The following is a 21,907-nucleotide window of genomic DNA, read 5'->3' as shown; positions in this document are numbered from 1 at the left end:
AAATACAATAGGTCTTTCCAGAGAAAAGTGGAAAGACCTAATAATAAATATAAATCAATTGTTTTAAAAACAATTGTTAAACGGTCTTTCCCCTCCGAAACATGATTGGTTGGTTGGTTGGTTGGTTGGTTGGTTGGTCGATTGATTGATTGATTGATTGATTGATTGATTGATTGATTGATTGATTGATTGATTGATTAATTGATTGATTGAAAGTTTGCATGACACTCCCTCTATGCGAGGCATCGGACTTGACGTTCATATTCTGACGAGGCTGCGTACTTGTATATCCCGCACTCCCAAACGGAAAGCTTCAGGATTTCCTAATAAATAAAAATCCTAACATCTTCTTTTTTTTCTAATTTTCTCTATTTGCTACGAGAACTGATACTTCATGGTTTCTTTTATGTGTTGTGTGTACATTTTGTTTCAACTTGTAGGAAGAAAAAAAATGAGTAACATTTTGTCTTGGAAGTTTCACTTTCCATATTTGGATATGGATCTCGAATGTTTTATTCTAATTTTAGGTCCGCGCGCGTGATGATGTTTTGAAGTCACGTGACGCTCAAATATATATGTCTGGAGAATATTAATTTCTTTTCAGGGGAGACCGTTGAACAGAGCACACGTGTACTGATCGGACAAACATGATCACTATTGGTTTTATTATTTACAGGTCATTGATAACGGATCATGCATGCATCTTACGCACACATGTTTACGGGAGCACAGATTTGTATTTTAATGCATGATTAAAAAATTTGATTGTAGGATTTCAGCAATATTTACGATTTTTCTACGTCATTGAATTTTATTTCTCAATCAAGCGGACCGCGTCTAACGGGAACATGAATTGGAGCCGATTTTTGCAGGAATGAATTTCTATTTAAGAAGTTTGTACGTCAGAAGGATTGCATTTTTACAGTCTAATGTACAGGACTGAACTTCAAGGCGAAATGGGATTCCTCAAAGTAGAAGGAAAAAAAAAAAAAAAGGGAGCGGGGAGGGGGGGGGGAGGGAAGTGGAGGATGGTGGACCTTGGTTGATAAATTAAGATAAGATGCATGTATACATCATGATAGCTGCAAAGTTTGAGGCTATAATTAGTTCATTTTGTTCATTTTACTATTTCATTGGCATGGAACCCCTAAAACAATGACGCGTACCATTTTGACAAAAACTTTCCAGTTATATCATGTCGCGACTAACATTTTGGTCAAATTTTTTTTATACGGCTTACGGTTTACGTGTTACAAAAACATAACGACAAATTAATTTGGTAAAGGCAGATAACTCCTTTAAGATCTCACTTGATCGCTTCGATCCAAATTAGGCAAAAATTCCTGAGGATGTAACAAACAATTTAGAAAAAGAATTTTGTCGATATCTTTTTTTGTTACGAAGGAAATGCACACAGATGATAAACAGTGAATAGGGAGATAACTCTTGCAAAGAAAATGATTCGGCTTAGCAGGGTGAAATTTAAAAGCGCATAAACTATACGATACAATATGAGAAATATCTAAGCGACATATTGCGAAACAAAAATTTCAAAAGTTGGCGAAAAAAAAAAAAATAATAATAATAATCAGAACAAATACAATAGGTCTTTCCACAGAAAAGTGGAAAGACCTAATAATAATCAGAACAAATACAATAGGTCTTTCCACCGAAAAGTGGAAAGACCTAAATAATCAGAAGAAAACCAATAGGTCTTTCCACAGAAAAGTGGAAAGACCTAATAATCAGAAGAAAACTAATAGGTCTTTCCACAGAAAAGTGGAAAGACCTAATAATCAGAACAAATACAATAGGTCTTTCCACAGAAAAGTGGAAAGACCTAATAAAAATAATCGGAACAAATACAATAGGTCTTTCCACAGAAAAGTGGAAAGACCTAATAATAATAATCAGAACAAATACAATAGGTCTTTCCACAGAAAAATGGAAAGACCTAATAATCAGAAGAAAACCAATAGGTCTTTCCACAGAAAAGTGGAAAGACCTAATTAAAATTTGATTAACATACATTACTAGCTGTTAATAAATCTTTTCCAGAAATTTAAAATATACGATCAATAAACACCAACGTCAAGTATTTACTAACGGACATTTTTTTATCAAATCAATCTCTTCTTCAAGTCTAACTTTCTGTTTTATTTCTATACAAAATATATGCAGAGACTTATAAAACCATACGTTAACGGTATAAAATTAGTAACGTATACGTAGTAATTATGATTAATGTAAAATATTTAATTACGTTTTTGGTGAAATGCAAGGATTCAAAATTCTTGTTAATTATAACCATGCAACTATTTGTTTTTCCATTCCCTACAGTTTAAACATTAGATACTAATTTATTTGTGTTCATTCCTGATAATTGGTGCTCATATGTTGCATATGATTTTTATAAATGTATTCACTTTTAAAACCCGCGGAATGATATTAATATAACATTATTAATTATATTCTATTAATGATAAATTTAGTTTCATTAAACTTTAAAATTTTAATGAATATTCCCTTTGTCTGTTAGTATCTATTAATGAAATAACTATTATAGACAGAATATAGTTTTGTTTAATTATCTTTCTGTTTTCCGACCTAAGATAAATATTTTTAACGGTAATATCGTTTTGTTCATTTTCTTCCTGCTTTCCGACATTTGCTCAGGCTATGATCGAATTAAAAATATGACATGTTAAACGTTCAGAAATAATCAGTTTATTCTGGGACATAATTTAATGTCAGTATATTATTCCAATGTTTATTGTCACAATGCACAATAGCACGTTGTATTAAATACTACTGTAACTACACAAACATACAGGGATCGTCTCAAAACATAAATTATATGGTGTTAAACTGATAATCGTAACTGGAATTACGACGATCCCAATATGGCGACAGCAGAAATAGGTAAAATCTGTTCAGTCATTTTTCTCAAATGTAGCCCGTTGTTGTCAAGAGTTACTCAGCTGCAAGGTTTTTTTTATACCATTACATCATATTTGAATCGTAACGGTGCACTATAATTGTCTAAGCGCTTAGAAAATTGCCGTCGAAAAATTCGGGATGATAATCGTAATTCGATGGCATTTTTCTTGTTTGATAATCGTAATTTCTTTATGGGATAATAGTAACTGAAAAATAATAAATGTGTCTTCCAGCTTGTCAATGGGTATTTTGTGTGTAATAACGGCAATGTCCAGTTAAACGATGACATTAACGCACAAAATAAAAAATAATGAAGCAACTTACAGGTTAAAATTTAGGACAAATTTACTTACATGTATATATATCTCGATTTATAACTGACAACAATATGCATAACCTTTTAATATATACATGTACCTGTTAAAGATATGGAAAATGAAGCAGCTGTCGAGTCAGTTATTGTGGTAAATAGATAATTTAAATTCTTTCAAAGTTTCAATGTTTTTTCGCGTTTTGGAAGTAGGGAACGGAGGGGGGGGGGGGGGGTATTAGCATTATCCCATAACACCAAAAGTGCAATCCTTTCAAATGAAAGTCCCGTATACCACATTTCAATATGCCATATGTTTTGCCTCAAATATTGCATATATCCAATCGACTTTTAAATCAATAAAAAGGGCAAGTTAACCTCCCCTATCTCAATATTCCCTATACCACGGGGGTGCCTGTGGGTTACTTCCTATATGAATATATAAGTTATAACATTGATCAGATTTTTGGTCTTCGGCAATATATGAAAGGGGATATATTTTTTTAATTTCAGCAGCACGACAGAAATGACACCACCCTTTCCCCGTGCCTTATACAGACCTCATTTATCATAAGATCGCTGTCAGTTTTGAGTTTCCTGTTGTTTATATTCGGGGATGGGTCCACATATTATGTAAAAGGGAAATGGGGGGGGGGGGGGGGGTGTGCTATAAACTGAACGTTAATACTAAATTTCTGCGAGAAATGAACAAAATTTTCCATCAGTTACTTAACTGCATTATTGGATTTAACAATTGATACTTTGATTGGTGGATATGAGTTTTCATTTTGCCCTTTTCCTTATATTTCAATAGAAATACATATAGTTTTATTTTGGAGTGAAATGTATCCTGGTTAAAATAGCCGTTCATATTTTTCAAGTGAATTCACTTTTGTTCTGTTTTACACTGATATTTTATATGATTTTGAAAATTAAATTCAAATATTTTGATTAAATACCCATGTATTTTAGGACGTTTCTTTAAACAGGGTGGATGGTAAAGGATCTAGAATAGTTACCAGTTTATTGTTACTATTGTTAATTGTTACTTGTGTTTTGTGTTTATTGTTCCTTGTGTTTATTGTTCCATGTGTTTATTGTTACTTGTGTTTATTGTTACTTGTGTTTATTGTTCCTAGTGTTTATTGTTCCTTGTGTTTATTGTTCCATGTGTTTATTGTTACTTGTGTTTATTGTTCCTTGTGTTTATTGTTCCATGTGTTTATTGTTACTTGTGTTTATTGTTACTTGTGTTTATTGTTCCTTGTGTTTATTGTTCTATGTGTTTATTGTTACTTGTGTTTATTGTTCCTAGTGTTTATTGTTCCTTGTGTTTATTGTTCCATGTGTTTATTGTTCCTTGTGTTTATTGTTCCATGTGTTTATTGTTCCTTGGGTTTATTGTTCCATGTGTTTATGTTACTTGTGTTTATTGTCACTTGTGTTTATTGTTACTTGTGTTTATTGTTACTTGTGTTTATTGTTTTATTAGCCTTAACTAAATGGCGCGTATAGTCTTGCGAAGCATTTGAAGGACTGAAAAAAAAAACACAAATATATATTATATATATATGTGTATTGGTCCTCAGAAGGCATAATATGTAGATCATCACGGTCGAAACTGGTTTAATTACAAAGACTTTAATAGATAATCAAACAAATATTTTGTGCTTCAGAAAAATGCATGACAATTATGAAAGGCTAATTTTTGTTTTCATTTGATAGAAAAGTACTTAGTATATGGTAATTATGCAAGTACAAAAATGTTCTTTGTTACCTTCAATTTTTTTTCTCTACAATAACTTCCATGCATATGTATGCAGCATATTTTTCATATACCAAGTATTTATGATTTCTTGAATCAGTTTGTTTCTGATATGGCGGAATATGCGCTATGATTTCTTAAAGTTGCAGTCATTCTTTGAACAAATATAGCTTGTAAGGTAATTTAAGGCCACATCAATTTGATTTCTTGATCTTCGGGCTTTTGGCCAAACTATTAAAGAACACAAATTCATGTTTGCCATGGAACTCCACGTCACCATGTGCTTAACTCCATAACACACAAATCATTCCAACTTTTCTTTACTCTTATATTATCATTAAACGTTTTAAGGATGTCATATTATTAGAATACCAAACTAAATTAGTATTGTTAAAACTTTTGTTATTTTCTGAGATATCGAAATGTCAGTGACGGTCATGAAGTAGCTAAGCATTTTTATAGTACTTATGGGCTATACAACTTTTTACACATTCAAAAAGGTGTGACATTTGTTTTCAAGTCCGTATTTAAATAGAATACCAAACAATATTTCTTTTAAACTCTAAACATGAAGAGATCATAATGACATTTTTTTAAATTTTCTCCCATATTTTGTGACGGTCCTAGTTCCTGGAGTTTTCAGTATTTTAACATAGTTCGTGTTTCCCCATTTACAAATATATTGGTCCCCCTTCCAATTTTATGATATATACTAGTAAATAGCTGTTTACATTAGAAATGTTAATTATATATGCACAAAAAGAAATGTCATAAGATGTGGGAACGTTTTCGTGATTAATTCATCACCATATTTTCATCATATGCTATTAGATAGACGTTTTTCGTGTCAATATCAACCAAACACTATCCAGTTACGATTATCTTCTTATTTATTAATACCGTTATTACGATTATCATTTTTGCGAGTTACGATTATCATCCCGAATTTTTCGACGGCAATTTTCTAAGCGCTTAGACAATTATAGTGCACCGTTACGATTCAAAAATGATGTAATGGTATAGAAAAAACTTGCAGCTGTGTAACTCTTGACAACAACGGGCTACATTTGAGAAAAATGACTGAAAAGATTTTACCTATTTCTGCCGTCGCCATATTGGGATCGTCGTAATTCCAGTTACGATTATCAGTTTAACACCAGTGATAATTGCAATATCATTATACTTCATATTTAATACTTTCATTAACCCATTTCTCTGACGTCAGTCTATTGTTCTTACAGTAGATTATTTTTCAAGAATCCACTGACCACTTCGTTAACTTAAGATAACTTATTTTATAACTTTAAACTTTTAACTTACGATTTTTTATCCTCTCAAAAACGAGTGGCATATGAAGGGTTCGAACTCGCGCGTATTTTCTTCATAATCAGTAGAGTCTTCAGTCTATGCATATACCACTATACCACGAGTGCTGACATAAATCAATATTTAAATAACACTCATAAAGCGCACAACTGTCAATACATGTCAATAAACTGTATGTCTGTCTCAGAGATAATTCGCTTTTGTTATCTAATAAAATATATATACTATGTCTGGATTTGTTCATGTTCTTTTCAAATTTATTTAAATTGTTTTATTTTGGGCGTTATTTTTTTAAGGAAGATTATGTTCTACATTTGAACGTTCTTGATTATAGTTATATAGCAGTATGGAAATATCTTAAAACAGAGTTTATTCACGATGTCAGGTTTGAACATTGGTCGATTTTCAACATCGTTATAATGAACCGATGGGTCTTTATACGATTGTGGCTATTACACACTAGTTCTAAACACTAGAGAATCAAGTAATTGTAAATATTAGTGCAATTCCTTGATAAAATAAACATTCATATGCCCATTACACTTGTCACTTTTAACGTACAAGGACTTTTCCTTTTTATCATAGCAAATACTTACTTATGGTTTTAGTCTTATAATGATATCGTACTATCAATATTTTTTTCTTTGTTTGATTATAAATGGTCCAAATATACATCACGTCAACATTGAACGGACTCTAATTTGAATAAAGTGTGATATATAAGCTACGACCGTAAAACTACTTCTTTGATTGTAAAACCAGAAACAAAATCATCGCCTTTAAATGAAAATGAAGTATATAATACCTCTAAGATTAAAACAATATTTTTGTTGAGAAAAAAATTACAATGAAAAAATTTCAATTCGGGTGCAAGGTTTGAACTTGGTACTGTTAATGTCACAGTTATGTTTTTCGGTACCAACGACTAGACGATCACGGCTATGAACAGCTCGAATGTAAAAGTAAAAAAATTACATAATTATACATTGTACATCGGTAGCAAGAGCAATTCTGCTGGAGATTCAGAATGCGTACCACAGATAATACTAGTTTATTGACTGGTTTACGATGGATGCCAAATGTAATAACGTTAAATATAATCTAAACTTAATGAAAGGGAAACATTTTAAACAACATTCATGTATAATTGTTCAAAAAAGACCTTAAGCAATTATTTTATTTATTTCGGAAAGCATCATTAACTGGAGCATCATGAAATTGTAGTATTATGGCAACTACGCTAAATATATGTATTTGACTTAGTACGGTTAAATTTTAGACAATCCTTAATCAGCTGTCAACAATATCAGATTGCTAAATACTATATATGTAAATTTCAAAGGTTTCTAAATTTTGGTAATTACAATTTTTTAACTATTCAAAAAAAGATAAAAAAATTCTGTATATTTATATATGTCTTTTTGAATAAATCATAAATACCAAAATCTATATAATTTAAATACTTTGTAATGATAAAGCATTAAATGAAATATAAATATACAAGTATGAAATCTGGTAATAAAAAGGGGAGCTAACAACCCATTTAAGTTATATCAAACGTATGTTAACTTAAATATAGACGTGAACCGTGTGGATATAATCATTTCCAGGTATTATAAAATAAAAAAGACAAAATACGAAATTATTTTTATGAAATTCCGTTGATTCATTGTCAAAACATAAAACAGACAGTCGTTTTACTAGAAATGGGTTAAGCTAGAGAATTGATAAGAAGTAGTGGATTCGGAAACGATAATCAACTTGCGACTAAAGTCGCTCGTTGATTATCGTTTACGAATCCACTACTTCTTATCAATTCTCTACTACATAAAAACGCATATGTTCTGTCAAAAGCAAATAGGTTGGAATATATAAATGGATTCCTTGCTGCAATCTGTTCTTTAAATTTTTACTTTCCGATCTACAAATGAACTTTAATTTGATTGTCGAAATATTTATACAATGTCACGTGGTACATGTAACATATCAATAGAGGGACCGTATCAAAGACATAGATAACTACCTGTATAAATGATCGAAAATTTTCGAGACGTTCCGAGAATCTTGTTTCCGAGGATATCGAATGGCACATAGACGCTTCCAAAGCTCACCAATATATAGGCGTGAAAGCCTCAGGGTTTCACGCAAAAGTTTAATCGGTAATAAGAACGCAATTATTTACAATGCATTTTCCATATTTCTTGAAAAATAAAATAATAGAATAAAAATGTTTGCCTGGTACTAGAAATGTCAATGTTTTATTAAAGCAAAAACAAAGTATATGGTCATCAGTCGAAAGTTGACTTAAAATTGAGTTGTAATGGAAGCTTCCATTTTCTAAAATTAATAGGAAAGGCCAATTTTGAATGTTTCCTTAGTTTATACAATAAATATATTTTCTACACTCTGTAAAATATTGATATAATTTTCCGTAATTTTTAAACGTAAATGGATAAGTTTTCGAAAAAATAATTCCATCCCGTTATCCTCCAATCTAAATACTATTTTTATTCTAGGTACCATCTTGGGGTAACAAAAAGTTTTCGGTAAAATGTAAACAAATAAATTCGCAATTGAAACCTTAAGTGTCATTGCATATCAACGACATATTGAAATTTAGAACTTACAAAAGCAAATTACGATTGGCTTTCTAATGATGTGGCTAATATAATAATTAATTCTATTGAATGAAATGATCTCTATAATTGGCAACTAGTTACGGACATCTTTCTTGTGTTACATCACTGTCCAAGGTTAAGGGCTCACAAACCTGTTTAACCCCGCGCCTGTCCCAAGTCAGGAGCTGTGATTTAGTTGTTGTCGTTGGTTTATGTCTTTCAAATTGTTTTTTCGTTAACTGTTTTGTTACAAATCAGGCCGTTAGTTATGCATGTTAAATTATAGTTTTTAATTGGATAATGCAAGGGCGTCATTCCACAGTACTGTGACCGAGCAAAAAGATGCTTCTCTAATTATTTTGGATTTGTACTTGAAATTCACAATATTGACAATTTTAACTTATTAATAAATTCATTGTGTTTAAGGTCAAGGAACAGTAAATGGGCTATGTCACAGATTTTGGTAAAATTTTGCATACGACTTTGGCTCGTTGAATTGTATCTGAAAATCGAACAAAAAATAATGCCTTCATCTCTTTTATTTTCTGAAATATTACTTATTGAATTCTTTCAAAATAGGTGAACATTTGTATAGAAAAAACATAAAATCGGCGAAAAACGTTCATAAATTTGTCTTAAAATCTCGAATTTCAAATCCATATATGTTGTTGATACATAAATATCCGTTTTAATATATGGTCACCGACTTCGTTTTTGATGTATTAAACAGATTGTTACCTTGTTGGTAGTGAAAAACGTCAAAAATCGACATTTTACGGCCTACAACGCGATGACTACGATTATTTCGACGTTTGTTGTATTTTTTCACCTGAATGATGTATACCGTTAAAACGAAGTCGGTGACCCTATTATAATTTTACATCATTAAAACGGAAATGTTTGTACCAACAACATATAGTTTTTTAAGAAAAATCTATGGATTAAAAATTTTATGATTTTAAGACAAATATATGTACGTTTTCGCCGATGTTATGTGCTTTCTATACAACCTATTTTGAAAGAATTCAATAAGTAAATTATATTTCAGAAAATAAAGGAGATGATTGTATTATTTTTCGATTTTCAGTTAAATTTCAACGAGCTTAAGTTGTATGCAAAATTTTAAGAAAATCTGTGACATAGCTTCTGTGTGGAAGAATAAATGTAAATTGACAATCTGATTTTGACATTAAAGAACATTCAGTTATGAATAAGGTAAATTGTCACTAATTTGTTTACTTTAGATTAAAACCTGACACTCAACACACAATGTAAACGGTGTCCTCTATGAAATGTGTTTTCGAGTTCTCGGTGTACTGTGACTTCCATTTTGCAACACTAAATGACAACAGGACAATAAATTTGGTATCTTCATTTTGTTTTCTATATTGATTTATCACTTTTTAATAACATGATGTATTACGGCATTAATTTTGCAAACATTAGTTGCATATTAACATAAGAATAATAATACATTCATTCTGAAATATATCTTGTTATTATAAGTAAAAAATTAATATAGAAAACAAAATAAACATACCAAACTGAATGTCTTGTTGTCATTTGGTCATATGAACTTTAAATAAATAATTCAGAAGACAATGATTCGCCTCGATTTAAGGGTCACAATATGCTTTATCACCTTACGACGAGGGGAGTTTTTAACGACATTGACTACCCATGAGGGTCTTCCACGGTCGGAAAGTGTATCCCTTTCTCAGCTATGAGTTATTTATATAGTGTTTACTGCTTGGGACCAGAGACTAGGACCAATATAATTATAATTTACCTTACCGCTTATAAACTTCCAGGAATATCATTGGTTAAAAGTGACTGGCACAAGGGAACCGTGCATATTTAATATTAAATCAGTTGGCGTGTTTTATTTTAAATACACAGTTAGGAGTAGTTCTTTGATGTTTACTTATATTAGCAATTTATAATTAGGGCCCCGCCAGGTGGCGGGTCGCCCTATAGTGATCAGTCTGTCCGTCCGTAACAAATTGTGTCCTCTCTATATCTAGAGAACCGTTATAATTTCATACTTTATACTTGACATGTATATTAACCAACACCAGAGGGTGTGTCATAATGTTTGTACAACTTCCTAGGTCAAAGTTCAAGGTCAAAAACTTTGGTTTCAGTTGACAAATCCATGTCCTATGGTAAAGATCGTGTCCGCTCTATATCTTGAGAACCGTTATGATATCAAAGTTTATACTTGACATGTATATTAACCAACACCAGAGGGTGTGTCATAATGTATGTACAACTTCCTAGGTCAAAGGTCAAGGTAAAAAAACTTTGGTTTCAGTTGACAACCCCATGTCCTATGGTACAGATCATGTCCTCTCTATATCTTGAGAACCGTTATGATTTCAAAGTTTATACTTGACATGTATATTAAGCAACACTAGAGGGTGTGTCATAATGTATGTACAACTTCCTAGGCCAAATATAACTCTTTAACTAAAAAACATAGAATAAAATCACTCTCAGCACAGAACGAGACTATGTAATAACTTAAAAAAGTGCTTCATATCAGCTTATCCATACAAATTTTTTACCACACGAAAACTGATGCTGATCATTGTCATTGTAGTCCTTAATATTTGCTGCAGAATTCATCTTTGTGTCTTTTTCCATCAATCCATACAAATGGCTTAGTTTTGTTCTCTTGTGAGTAATTATATGTGGATATATTACTCCACCAGGACATGTTGTGTTATCACTTTGAAAAATAAAATAAACCAAGATAGGGAGATTGGCAACACAACAAATTTAAACCAATCAAATAATTCAATCTGATGTCTTTTTGTCGAGCCTAGGACTACTGTCGTATAGATTTCCACATGATAAAAATATTTACTGTACTTTAAAAATGGACTGTTTTATTGGTAAACACAAGAACTATGTAATCTAGTGAATACAGATACAGTACAAAGTTCCAACAATTTAAATGGCATAATTCTGGCTTGACAAGTAATGCAAAATAACCTGTGTCTATTTCAAGAACTTTTTTTTTCTTTTATATTATATTTCTAAAATTAAGGGTAAAGTGCATCCGGTGTACTGTTTAATAGCACATGTAACCTGCTCTAAGAGATTCAACCACTAACATCTTTAATAGACAAATAGTAACCTGTTATTTACAACGGGGCCCACAGAGATGGCTCTCATTTCAATGATGTCTAGTTTTTTTTAATATATAATTGCTACACATTTTGTTTTACTAGTGTACGATTTACAACAAGATCTATGATATTGAACCTCATTTTTTTTCTCGAAATAACATGATCGAAATAAGACAACTCCTATACAATCTTCAAATATATCTCATCTGTTCGTACTTTAGTAGCGTACATAATATAACTTTGCCCTTGTCAGTGAAAATGTATAATTTTTCTGGACTTTAAGATTGGTAAATAAAAGTAGGGTTCCCAGTGCAAAAAGGCCTCTATTTATCGAGTTTTAGTTAACGGAATAACAAACGGCTATATTTATTTGCAAATTATAGGAAATTCATTATATTTTACAATTATAGTTGTCGTCGTAAGTCACGATTTTCTAAATTTTGTGTTTTTACAGCATACCTCCAGATACCGTATTGTCCGTGGAATGTTAACGTAAACAAAGAGCTGCGCCATGAGCGCATCATGCGGCTGCGCCCGTCGCTTTTTCAAAGAATAAAGTTCCAGACCTCCTCAATGTCATATCAGAAATTTATAAAAAAAACTAAAGGGAGGTTATTTTAATAGAAATAAACCAGTCACCAAAGTTTCATGAAAACTGCTCAAAGTACTTTGAGTTATTGTCCGAAAACTGGAAAATCCACCCTTTTTTATGAATAAAATCTCATAAATCGGAAACGTAAAATCTAAAATTTATAAAAACTGAAAAGGAGCTTACGTCAATAGATAAAAACAATTCACCAAAGTTTCATGAAAATTGCTCAAAGCATTTTTGAGTTATTGTCCGAAAACTGGAAAACCCCCCTTTGCGCTCTAAGTTTGTGGTTGAAATATATCATATAAAAAAAGCGGAAAGTAATTTTAGTAAAAATATTTCAGCATTTTAGTTGGACTAAAATTTAATATTTGTAATAATTTATCAATTTATCATAAACAAAATCAATGCTAGTACCACTAAAAATCATATTCAAAGATCTAACTAAGGTGCCTTTAAGAATAAGTTTATTAAAAGGATCAATACATTAACATAGATCGTATTTAAAAAAAATCGCTTTATAAACAAAATTACCGTACAAATTAGGATGTTATATCCCGGTTTTTTATAAGAATTCTACAGGTACAGCCAAACCTCAAAACCAAATCTTTTATATCTATGCAAGAATTTAGCAAAAGTTTTAAGTAATTCATGGTAACGAATTCCCTGACTTACTAATTTATCAGCTATACATAGATTACGTTTATTGAAATCTTTAATGCAATACAGACACGGGCATAGCGAACAAGTTGTGAAATATACATACCATAAGAAGAGGTCAAAGGAACATTACCATCCCAAAAAAGAAAATTTACAATAGGGAACGAAAAATCGTCAATCTGGTACAGATGTATGTCCATGTCAGGCAAATGATATCTGTCGAAATGTCTAAACCATTTTGGTTGCAAGAAGAAACATTGAGAATGAAATAGTTTTAGCGGTTGAATGAAAAGTCAGCGGTCCATAATATTATTATTCTTATTTTCGTTTACATTTTCACCTTTTTCATATTTATATATATGTATTGCAGAGCATGCCAATATTTATATTTATGATTTGATCAATAAGTGCTTTTTTTAGTATTAGGAGACAGATTCGTAAAAGCAACTTTGCTTGTTTCTGAATCCTAGATATTTATTTCAAGTGTATTATATTTTAATGTGATTATTTATTATTGATGCGCAGTGATCAGAGAAACATTTTTGGCCAAAGCTTTATTACAAAACTACAATTATAAACGTATTTAAATAGATTAACAACTAAGATATACCGATATGGTGAGTAGATAATCAAATGAACGTAGTCACCTTTCATATTGGCAAACTACAGAAAAAAGTAACTAGACAACTAGTATTTCTCTCTCTCTCTCTCTCTCACACACACATATGAATGGTTTAGAGGATAAATCAGGCCCCACCAGCCAAAAAAAAATGAAAACAACACTTTATAAATTGCAAGCGTCCAAAGCGCTTTGCTAGAATTACCTTTACCAGGAACGCCCAGGCCAAATATTTGAAAGCCAATGATGTATAAGAACCGACACAGTTGGATTCGTAATGATAGGGTAGAAAATTGAAAACAAGAAGTTTAATAATTTCATGCGACCGAAGCGCTTTTCTGGATTTACCTTCATCAGGAACGCTCGAAGCCAAACATTTGAAATCCGAGGAATGTATAAGTACCGAAACAGTTGAATAGCTATATGACAAAAATATATATAATACAAAAAACAAAGAGCCAAATTCATCTAAGGTCAACTTTGCCTGAGGGAGTTGAAACCTTAGTTTCTTTATAATTTCAAAATTTATAAACGGATAATTTTAGAAAGGTTTGTTATAAATCATGTCAGTACCGAAGCACTGACTACTGAGCTGATGATACCCGCGGGTACTGATAGTCCACCAGCAGAGGTATCGACCCAGTGATTTAAAAAATTGAAAACAACACGTTTAATAATTTCATGAGAACTGTCAGAATCTGTTTTAGAGTAGAACAGTTCTAAATGACGTAAATAAGAGCAGATCCCTGTAATATAGAATATATTAGATTTTCCATGTAAATACTATTGTAGATAAAATGGAGTAAAAATAATTACAGTCTTGGGTGTATGTTTTAGTTCTTTTATTTCTCCGTATTTGCGTAATTATCATCAGAAATGCAAGTAAACAATGTTGACGACTTCAAGTCTAAACCCCCTGATTGCACCTGTGCTAGTTCCCCATTCGTATATACTAGTAGTCCCGCAGGCCATGTTATTACTGGCGACCTGCATATTGCTAATAACACTTCTCTGCGAAATGTGTTTCCCAAAGGCCCGAACTATCATGAGCCTAAATCCATCTACTGGAAATACAACTTCATACTAATGGAAGACGAGGTAGATAGTCTTTCCGAATAGGTAAAATCTGTGAGGTCATTTATACACATTAGAATTAAAAACAAACTAAATGGGTCTATGAATACACATGCCACATCGATATTTAAAGACCCAAATGTTGCTAAACACCTCCATAACAAATATGTTATTGTCCCCGCAGATAAAGCCCCAAACAACATAGTTTTTGTGTGTAAATCACATTACATAAACTGCTTGATAAAAAAATAAGGTATTGACAATTTACTTGGACTTACTCAACATATACCCCAACGACACTGACCAAGGAAGAAATCCTGAATATCCAGAGGTCTGTTCTATTTTCCGTCGGAATTTTAACCAAAGATGAAGAACTGGATCTTCCTTTACTGTATTGGATTCTTAGATTACACAATAACATAAACGGTACCAATTTTACTCCACCAGATGCGCATTTCGACAATTGTTGTCTCTGCAGTGATGTTCGAAGCCAAAAATTTGTAAATAAAAACCTAATACAAACGTTGAAGAGCTGACATAAGTGTAATAACAAACAACGTTATATGGTTCGGTCTTCCAAGTTCTCCCCAAAACCTCTATCTGAATTATTAACATCAGGGAGTACTTTGTAAAAAATCATTCTGATTTAAACAAAAGATTCTCTGAAATTGACATTATCGAGATGTTTGTTTCTTGATTGACAACATATTTATTACGTTTGCATGGAGGACGTGTTATTCAACAAACAATCGGCATTCCCATGTCATTCAATAAACTCATCATAGATCCCAGGATTAAAATTTTGTACGCGGAAGAATGGAAGCTTTTAACCAAGAGTTCCAGGCGGTTAAGTTGAAATCATCCGTTCGAAACTTTCACGGATGCCATCACGAGTTGGTTAGCCGTTATGGAATATCTGTTTCACAGATGACGACGGATATGTTCCACTTGTCGTAACCATAATCCTGTCCTCGAATGTGACCTACCGAATAAGACTTATCACCAGGTTTGTACTTACATATGCAACACGACTAGGCCACGTGTGGAGCAGGATATGCTTACCCTTTCGGAGCACCCGATATCTCCCTCGGTTTTTTGGCTGGGTTTGTGTTGCTCAGTATTTAGTTTTCTGTGTTTCGTTTTGTATACTGTTTGTCTTTAGATCATTTTTCATTTTTTGCCATTGCATTGTCAATAGATATAAAAAGATGTGGTATGAGTGCCAATGAGACAACTCTCCATCCAAGTCACCATTTGTAAAAGTAAACCATTATAGGTCAAAGTACGGCCTTCAACACGGAGCCTTGGCTCACACCGAACAGCAAGCTATAAAGGGCCTCAAAAATGACTAGTGTAAAACCATTCAAACAGGAAAACCAACGGTCTAATCTATATAAAAAACGAGAAACGAGAAACACTTATGAACCACATTAACAAACGACAACCACTAAACATCAGGTTCCTGACTCAGTATGTTTTCGACTAATTAGTCTGACTATCCCTTTGGTATCTTTCATCTCTCTCTTTAATATATTCTAGTTACAATATAAACATACTGCCCGTGGATGAAGGTGTTAGGGTAGATTAACACACGAGGGAAAAAATTATCACCCAAGACGAAGTCGCGGATGATAATTTTTTCACCGAGTATGTTAATCACCCTAACACCTTCATCCAAAGGCAGTATGTTTTTTATTATACTGAATGCCTTATGATTCCAGTGTGCACTGTGTTATTAGGACAATTGTAAAAAAAATAAAGTCATGAATTAAGATAGTTTACTAATTACAACAACAAAACGATGGAAATGGTGTTGAAATAAGAATCGGTAAACCTCGGCCGGGGCGGGTGTTAATTGTTCTGGATCGGCAAACTTCGGACTCGGCGGGTGTTAATTTTAGGCATTAACACCCGTTGCTAATATTATCACATGTTGCTATGGGTGGGCGGGGCTTATGAAAGGTAAGTTAAAATTAACAAATACCGCGTGTCCAATTAAATGAATGGATGATATAAGAAATTTGCATAAAGTATAATAAAAAACAATAACACAGGTCACGGAGCACTTGTTACAGATAAATATTTGGATGTCTATTACTGTACTACTGATTCATTCAACATATAAGGATTACACAGTGACAATATAACTCTCTCTGGGATTGTTTGTATACCCGAGTTAACCTGACATTATACGATCCAATGAAATGATATTTACATGGTTTAGTTTAATAAACTTCTAAAGGTGTCAAGATAACTGTTCGCCACACTGTTCAAGAGAGGTTAGAACTGATCCCAACTGTACATTGATGCACCTCTAACTAAAAGAGTCAACAAAAGAGTTCAAGCTTTGTCTGTAAATTTACCGATTGTATTCTACAACTCTAATCACAAACGGAAAAAAAATGACCGAGCCTCTGTATTTGTAGGTTCAAAATGTGTGTTAATCTAAAATGATGGTCAATTCCTTTACGCTGAGCATGCAGCACTAGAAATAACCAAAAATGTCTAGCTCTGAGTCAGAATGTTATACCCTATTACAGTGATATGTCTCATGAGAACTGTTAATAATCGAATCATTCAGTGTTTCCACCGCCACTATTTAGTCATTGCGTGGCAGCGAAACGTTTAAACACAACAAACTAACTAAAATTTGAAAAACAAAACATTACGCACAATTGCACAATGAAATCTAACTCATATGAAAATATCTGACAAATGACAATAAAAGAACCTTGTTTAACTGCTCAACAGTGGTCGCCATATGTTACCTTCATCCCATGGTTTGAAAAAAAAATCAGTGCTGCTGCTTATATGTAATCTTATTTTTGCCTTTGACACATTCATTAGATTTTTTGTAATACTATTTAATACTACTAATATGGCTATTTTATTGCCAAAAACAATAGTTTGCGAAAATCCAGCGAAATATGTATGTGTGTTGGAGGGGGTCATTGACAATATTGCCAATTTGCACTGAACTTGGTAAATTCAAGAACATGGAGAACACATACCACTGGCTAATTGGCGGATAATATCATGTAGTTTTATAGTCCTTTGCAGCGTTACCGACTAGCTATACCAATTTCAGTGCTCAACGACATGTGTATTTAAATAATCGCGTATAACCAAGAGCATGAAGGTAAACTAAATAACATGAAATGTTAGGACCTATTGCATAATAACCTGCTGTCAGCAGCCAAACTAAATTCTAGTACAAGTACGTAGTTTACAGAACTTTTGAAACAAAGTGTAATATTGAAATCATGCCAGCACTAACTACATGATGGATGGTATCCTCTTGATTTAACTGGCAATAAAAACCTACTCTGTATCGACATACATATTTGATGGAACTAGATTAACAATAATACTGATAATTTCTTTTCATGACTATCCGATTATCAAAATATAATAGAAATAATTTCCTTTTTATATCATTATTTAAACAGGTGAGAAGTGGGGTCGAAATATGCGGAATATCAATTGTTTATAGATTGTGTTAAAATGTATAATTATTGATCAGCTTAATAAATATTATTTATTTTTTTCATTATGTAGAAGTAGCAGATTTTCTAAAATATCCACTGTCATTAAATGGTTTGCAATATGGAGTTTACAGATCTGTAAATAAATTTATGAATGATGAGCTGGAGTATAAGAGGATGCAGCTAGTAAATAAACCAAGGTTTGTAGTAAATTTCCACTTTTTCCATTAAAAATAACAGCCTAACCTAATTGCTGTTCCTGTAAATGGTACAATAACAGTTTTGGCAATATCGAGACTCGCTTACTCGTAGAAGTTAGCACAAATTTGCAGCTCCTCGTCCAGTCAAATGCCATTAATTTTCCCTTCTCATACTTTTTTTCCGTATATCAATATTTATTTCAGACAGTTATTACACTGTAACATAAGAAAATTTACAAACACATCTATACACATACGTTTATATGTATACGTCACAGACATTTCTACTTTTCGATGAGAATTCCGCTTTTTTTACATTAAAAACTGCCACTTATGTAATGATATGATAGAACAATGACAAAAAAAGAGAAACATAAGCTGTTTTAACAAATTATAATAACCTCAGATATCAGACAGATTAATTTATAGTTAACATTTTTCTTTGTGTGTTTATATGCTTGTATGATAATTGTTAGTGTTATTTTTAAGACTGGCTGATATATTATACTATTGCTGATGTATTGAAATGTAAATGTGATGTTATATTATGTATATTGTATCAGAATGCACTTAAAATCATAAAGTGGTCTTGCCAAGAAAAGTACCAGTACATTGGCAGTTGCTTCTTTCCTTTCTTCACAACTCTTTTGTTCGTAGAATTACAATCACTTCAAGAAAAGGAGAGCTTATTTGGGACCATATAGTCGTGATTTTGTCCGCCCGTCTGTCCGTTCGAAAAAAATGCTTTCCGATTTAATTCTTGGGTTTTACTTGCTTAAGGCTGATCGCTCACCTGTTTTAAAAAGAAGAAGCTATTTAAAAGACTGTTATAAATAGTATATAAATAACGGTTCTAAAAAAGCAGAACAAAATGGTAGGTCTGTGTCCTTGTTAATTAGATACAATCAATTGAAAATTTGGCGGGAAATGATTCTCTCTAGATTTTTCAAATATTTAACATTGACACTTATTTTCTATGAAAAAATAACAAGGATTTTATAAGATTTTCAAAAATGGCTTTTTAAACTATATGTTATAAAATAATGAAAAGAAAAGTAGGGGTTAGCCGGCAAATTTCTTTTATTGGCACTTCCTGGATAAAACTAGAGGATTCCGAATATCTGACAAAAAGTCGAAAACAAGAGTAGCGAACATCCTTAATTTAAACATAATTACATCAATCAAGGTATAGGGATGTAAAATTAGTCTGCCAATTTTGAGGTCAATAGATGCATTTTGTAGTTTCTGGCTGATTTCTTGAGATACATGTGTTGGATTTGAACAAAACGTACGTAGAGTAGGTGTCAATGATCGGTCATAGGTTAAGGTCACAGTTACAAAAATAGAAAGCCGTACATTGTATGTTTAAAATCTTGATCTCGAGATAAAATTTATCTATGTCGGACCCAGGTTTTACCAAATGAGTGGAGATTCGCCGGAATTTCCTCTCATTTGGCAAAACCTGGGTCCGACATATAAAAGTTTTATATCAATAAATACAAAACGTATGTCATTGATAAACAGATTGAAATGTTGTGCTTGTTTTACATCAAATTTTATAGGTTTTCCCCGTCCCCTTTCACTAAATACGGTTGGAGGGTCAGTCGAATCAAGCTTTACAATATACTTGAATCTCTAATAATATCTAATTCCTCTGAAGGTTTACAATAACAGTATGGGTGTATATTCTTGAATATTGTACAAGATCTCTGTGTAGTATTGTCCATCGTGCAATGTGGAATGGAACTTACTATACTCCGCTGATTTTTGTCAACAAGAAAGGTATGATTACATTAATATGTTGTTATTATGTTAATAATAGGGATGTCAGCTAGGTGAATAATTGATAATCTTTTTTTTGTATCAAAATTATAAGCCTGGTATCTTTGATGACTTTTTTAACAACTACATGGTCGAGGCCACTGCTGGTGGAGGTTTCCTCCCGGAGGGTATCACCAGTCCAGTAGTCAACACCGTCGTGTTCGTGTTGACAGGAATTATCATTGATATGGTCATATTCATAAATTAACTATTTACAAAACTTTCGATTATTCGAAATACTAAGTAGCAACACAACGGGTAGTACTTTTTCACATGATTGTCTTTTTGTCGTCGTTCGTTTTAGCCACAGCGTTGTTAGTTTCTCTCGACTTATGCTATTTGAATGTCTCCCTTGTATTCTGCCTCTTTTTCCCCCAAACACTACCCTACGAGACCACCGCAAAGACAGAGGCAACATATACTAGCATTTTATATTTATGGTGTTTTATATGCAATACGAGGATATAATATTTCTAGTTTTGATATTCAACAACAGTTACAATTATCGTGGTTTCAATTTTCTCACCAGAACATTCCGCTTGATCCGTAGTAGATCATTATTTTCTTTTTACCGGTTTAAATAAAGGCAACAGTAGTATACCGCTGTTCGAAATTCATAAATCGATAGAGAAAAAAACAAATCCGGGTTACAAACTAAAACTGAGGGAACCTGGTTTTGTGGCTAGCCAAACCTCCCGCTTTTATGGCAATGTTAAATATAACATTAAAATGACAACATTACATGACAGGACTACAATACAAATAAATGGGAGAACATATAGGACAGAGAAACATACGAATAATAGCTAACAAAAGGTACCAGGTTTAAAATTTAATACGCAAGACGCGCGTTTCGTCCACACAAGACTAACCAGTGACGCTCAGATAAAAAAAGTACGAAAGCCAAAACAAGAACAAAGTTGAAGAGCATTGAGGACCAAAAGTTCAAAAAAGTTGTGCCAAATACGGCTAAGGTTATATGTCTGGGATAAGAAAATCCTTAGTATTTAGAATAATTCATACTTTTGCAAACAGTAAATTTATAAAAATGACTATATAATCGATATACATGATAACACCGAAGTGGTGAATAACTACAGAATAAAAACGGATACATAAAACAACATAAACCAGCACATAAAAATTCACAGCCGAGTTAGCCAAAGAGATCAACGCAAAAAAAGTGACGTCACATTTGAATTTCTGAAATTTCCCCAAAATAGGATATAATTAGGATAGAATTCATGATTTGGTTTATAATACTCATATAACATTTATTAATAACAATGAAAATTACAATTCTAATTAATATAAAATGTGGTAGTAATTAAAAGAGAGGCGAAAAATACCAAAGGGTGATTTA

At 32.3% G+C, this 21,907-nt stretch overlaps 1 protein-coding gene across 1 annotated transcript in view; it reads left to right on the top strand.

Moving 5' to 3' along the window:
- LOC127701138 (protein sel-1 homolog 3-like) overlaps positions 1-21,907 on the top strand; it is a 247,608-nt gene that overhangs the window by 24,062 nt on the left and 201,639 nt on the right. Inside the window, exons 3-4 of the mRNA XM_052204939.1 lie at positions 18,597-18,723; positions 20,384-20,505. Of these exons, the coding sequence (XP_052060899.1) occupies positions 18,597-18,723; positions 20,384-20,505 (249 nt within the window). The remainder of the gene's footprint in view (positions 1-18,596; positions 18,724-20,383; positions 20,506-21,907) is intronic.

Source organism: Mytilus californianus, unplaced genomic scaffold (assembly GCF_021869535.1).
Source record: "Mytilus californianus isolate M0D057914Y unplaced genomic scaffold, xbMytCali1.0.p SCAF_5, whole genome shotgun sequence".
NCBI classification, from domain to species: domain Eukaryota; kingdom Metazoa; phylum Mollusca; class Bivalvia; order Mytilida; family Mytilidae; genus Mytilus; species Mytilus californianus.
This window is presented reverse-complemented; position numbering and strand designations above follow the sequence as displayed.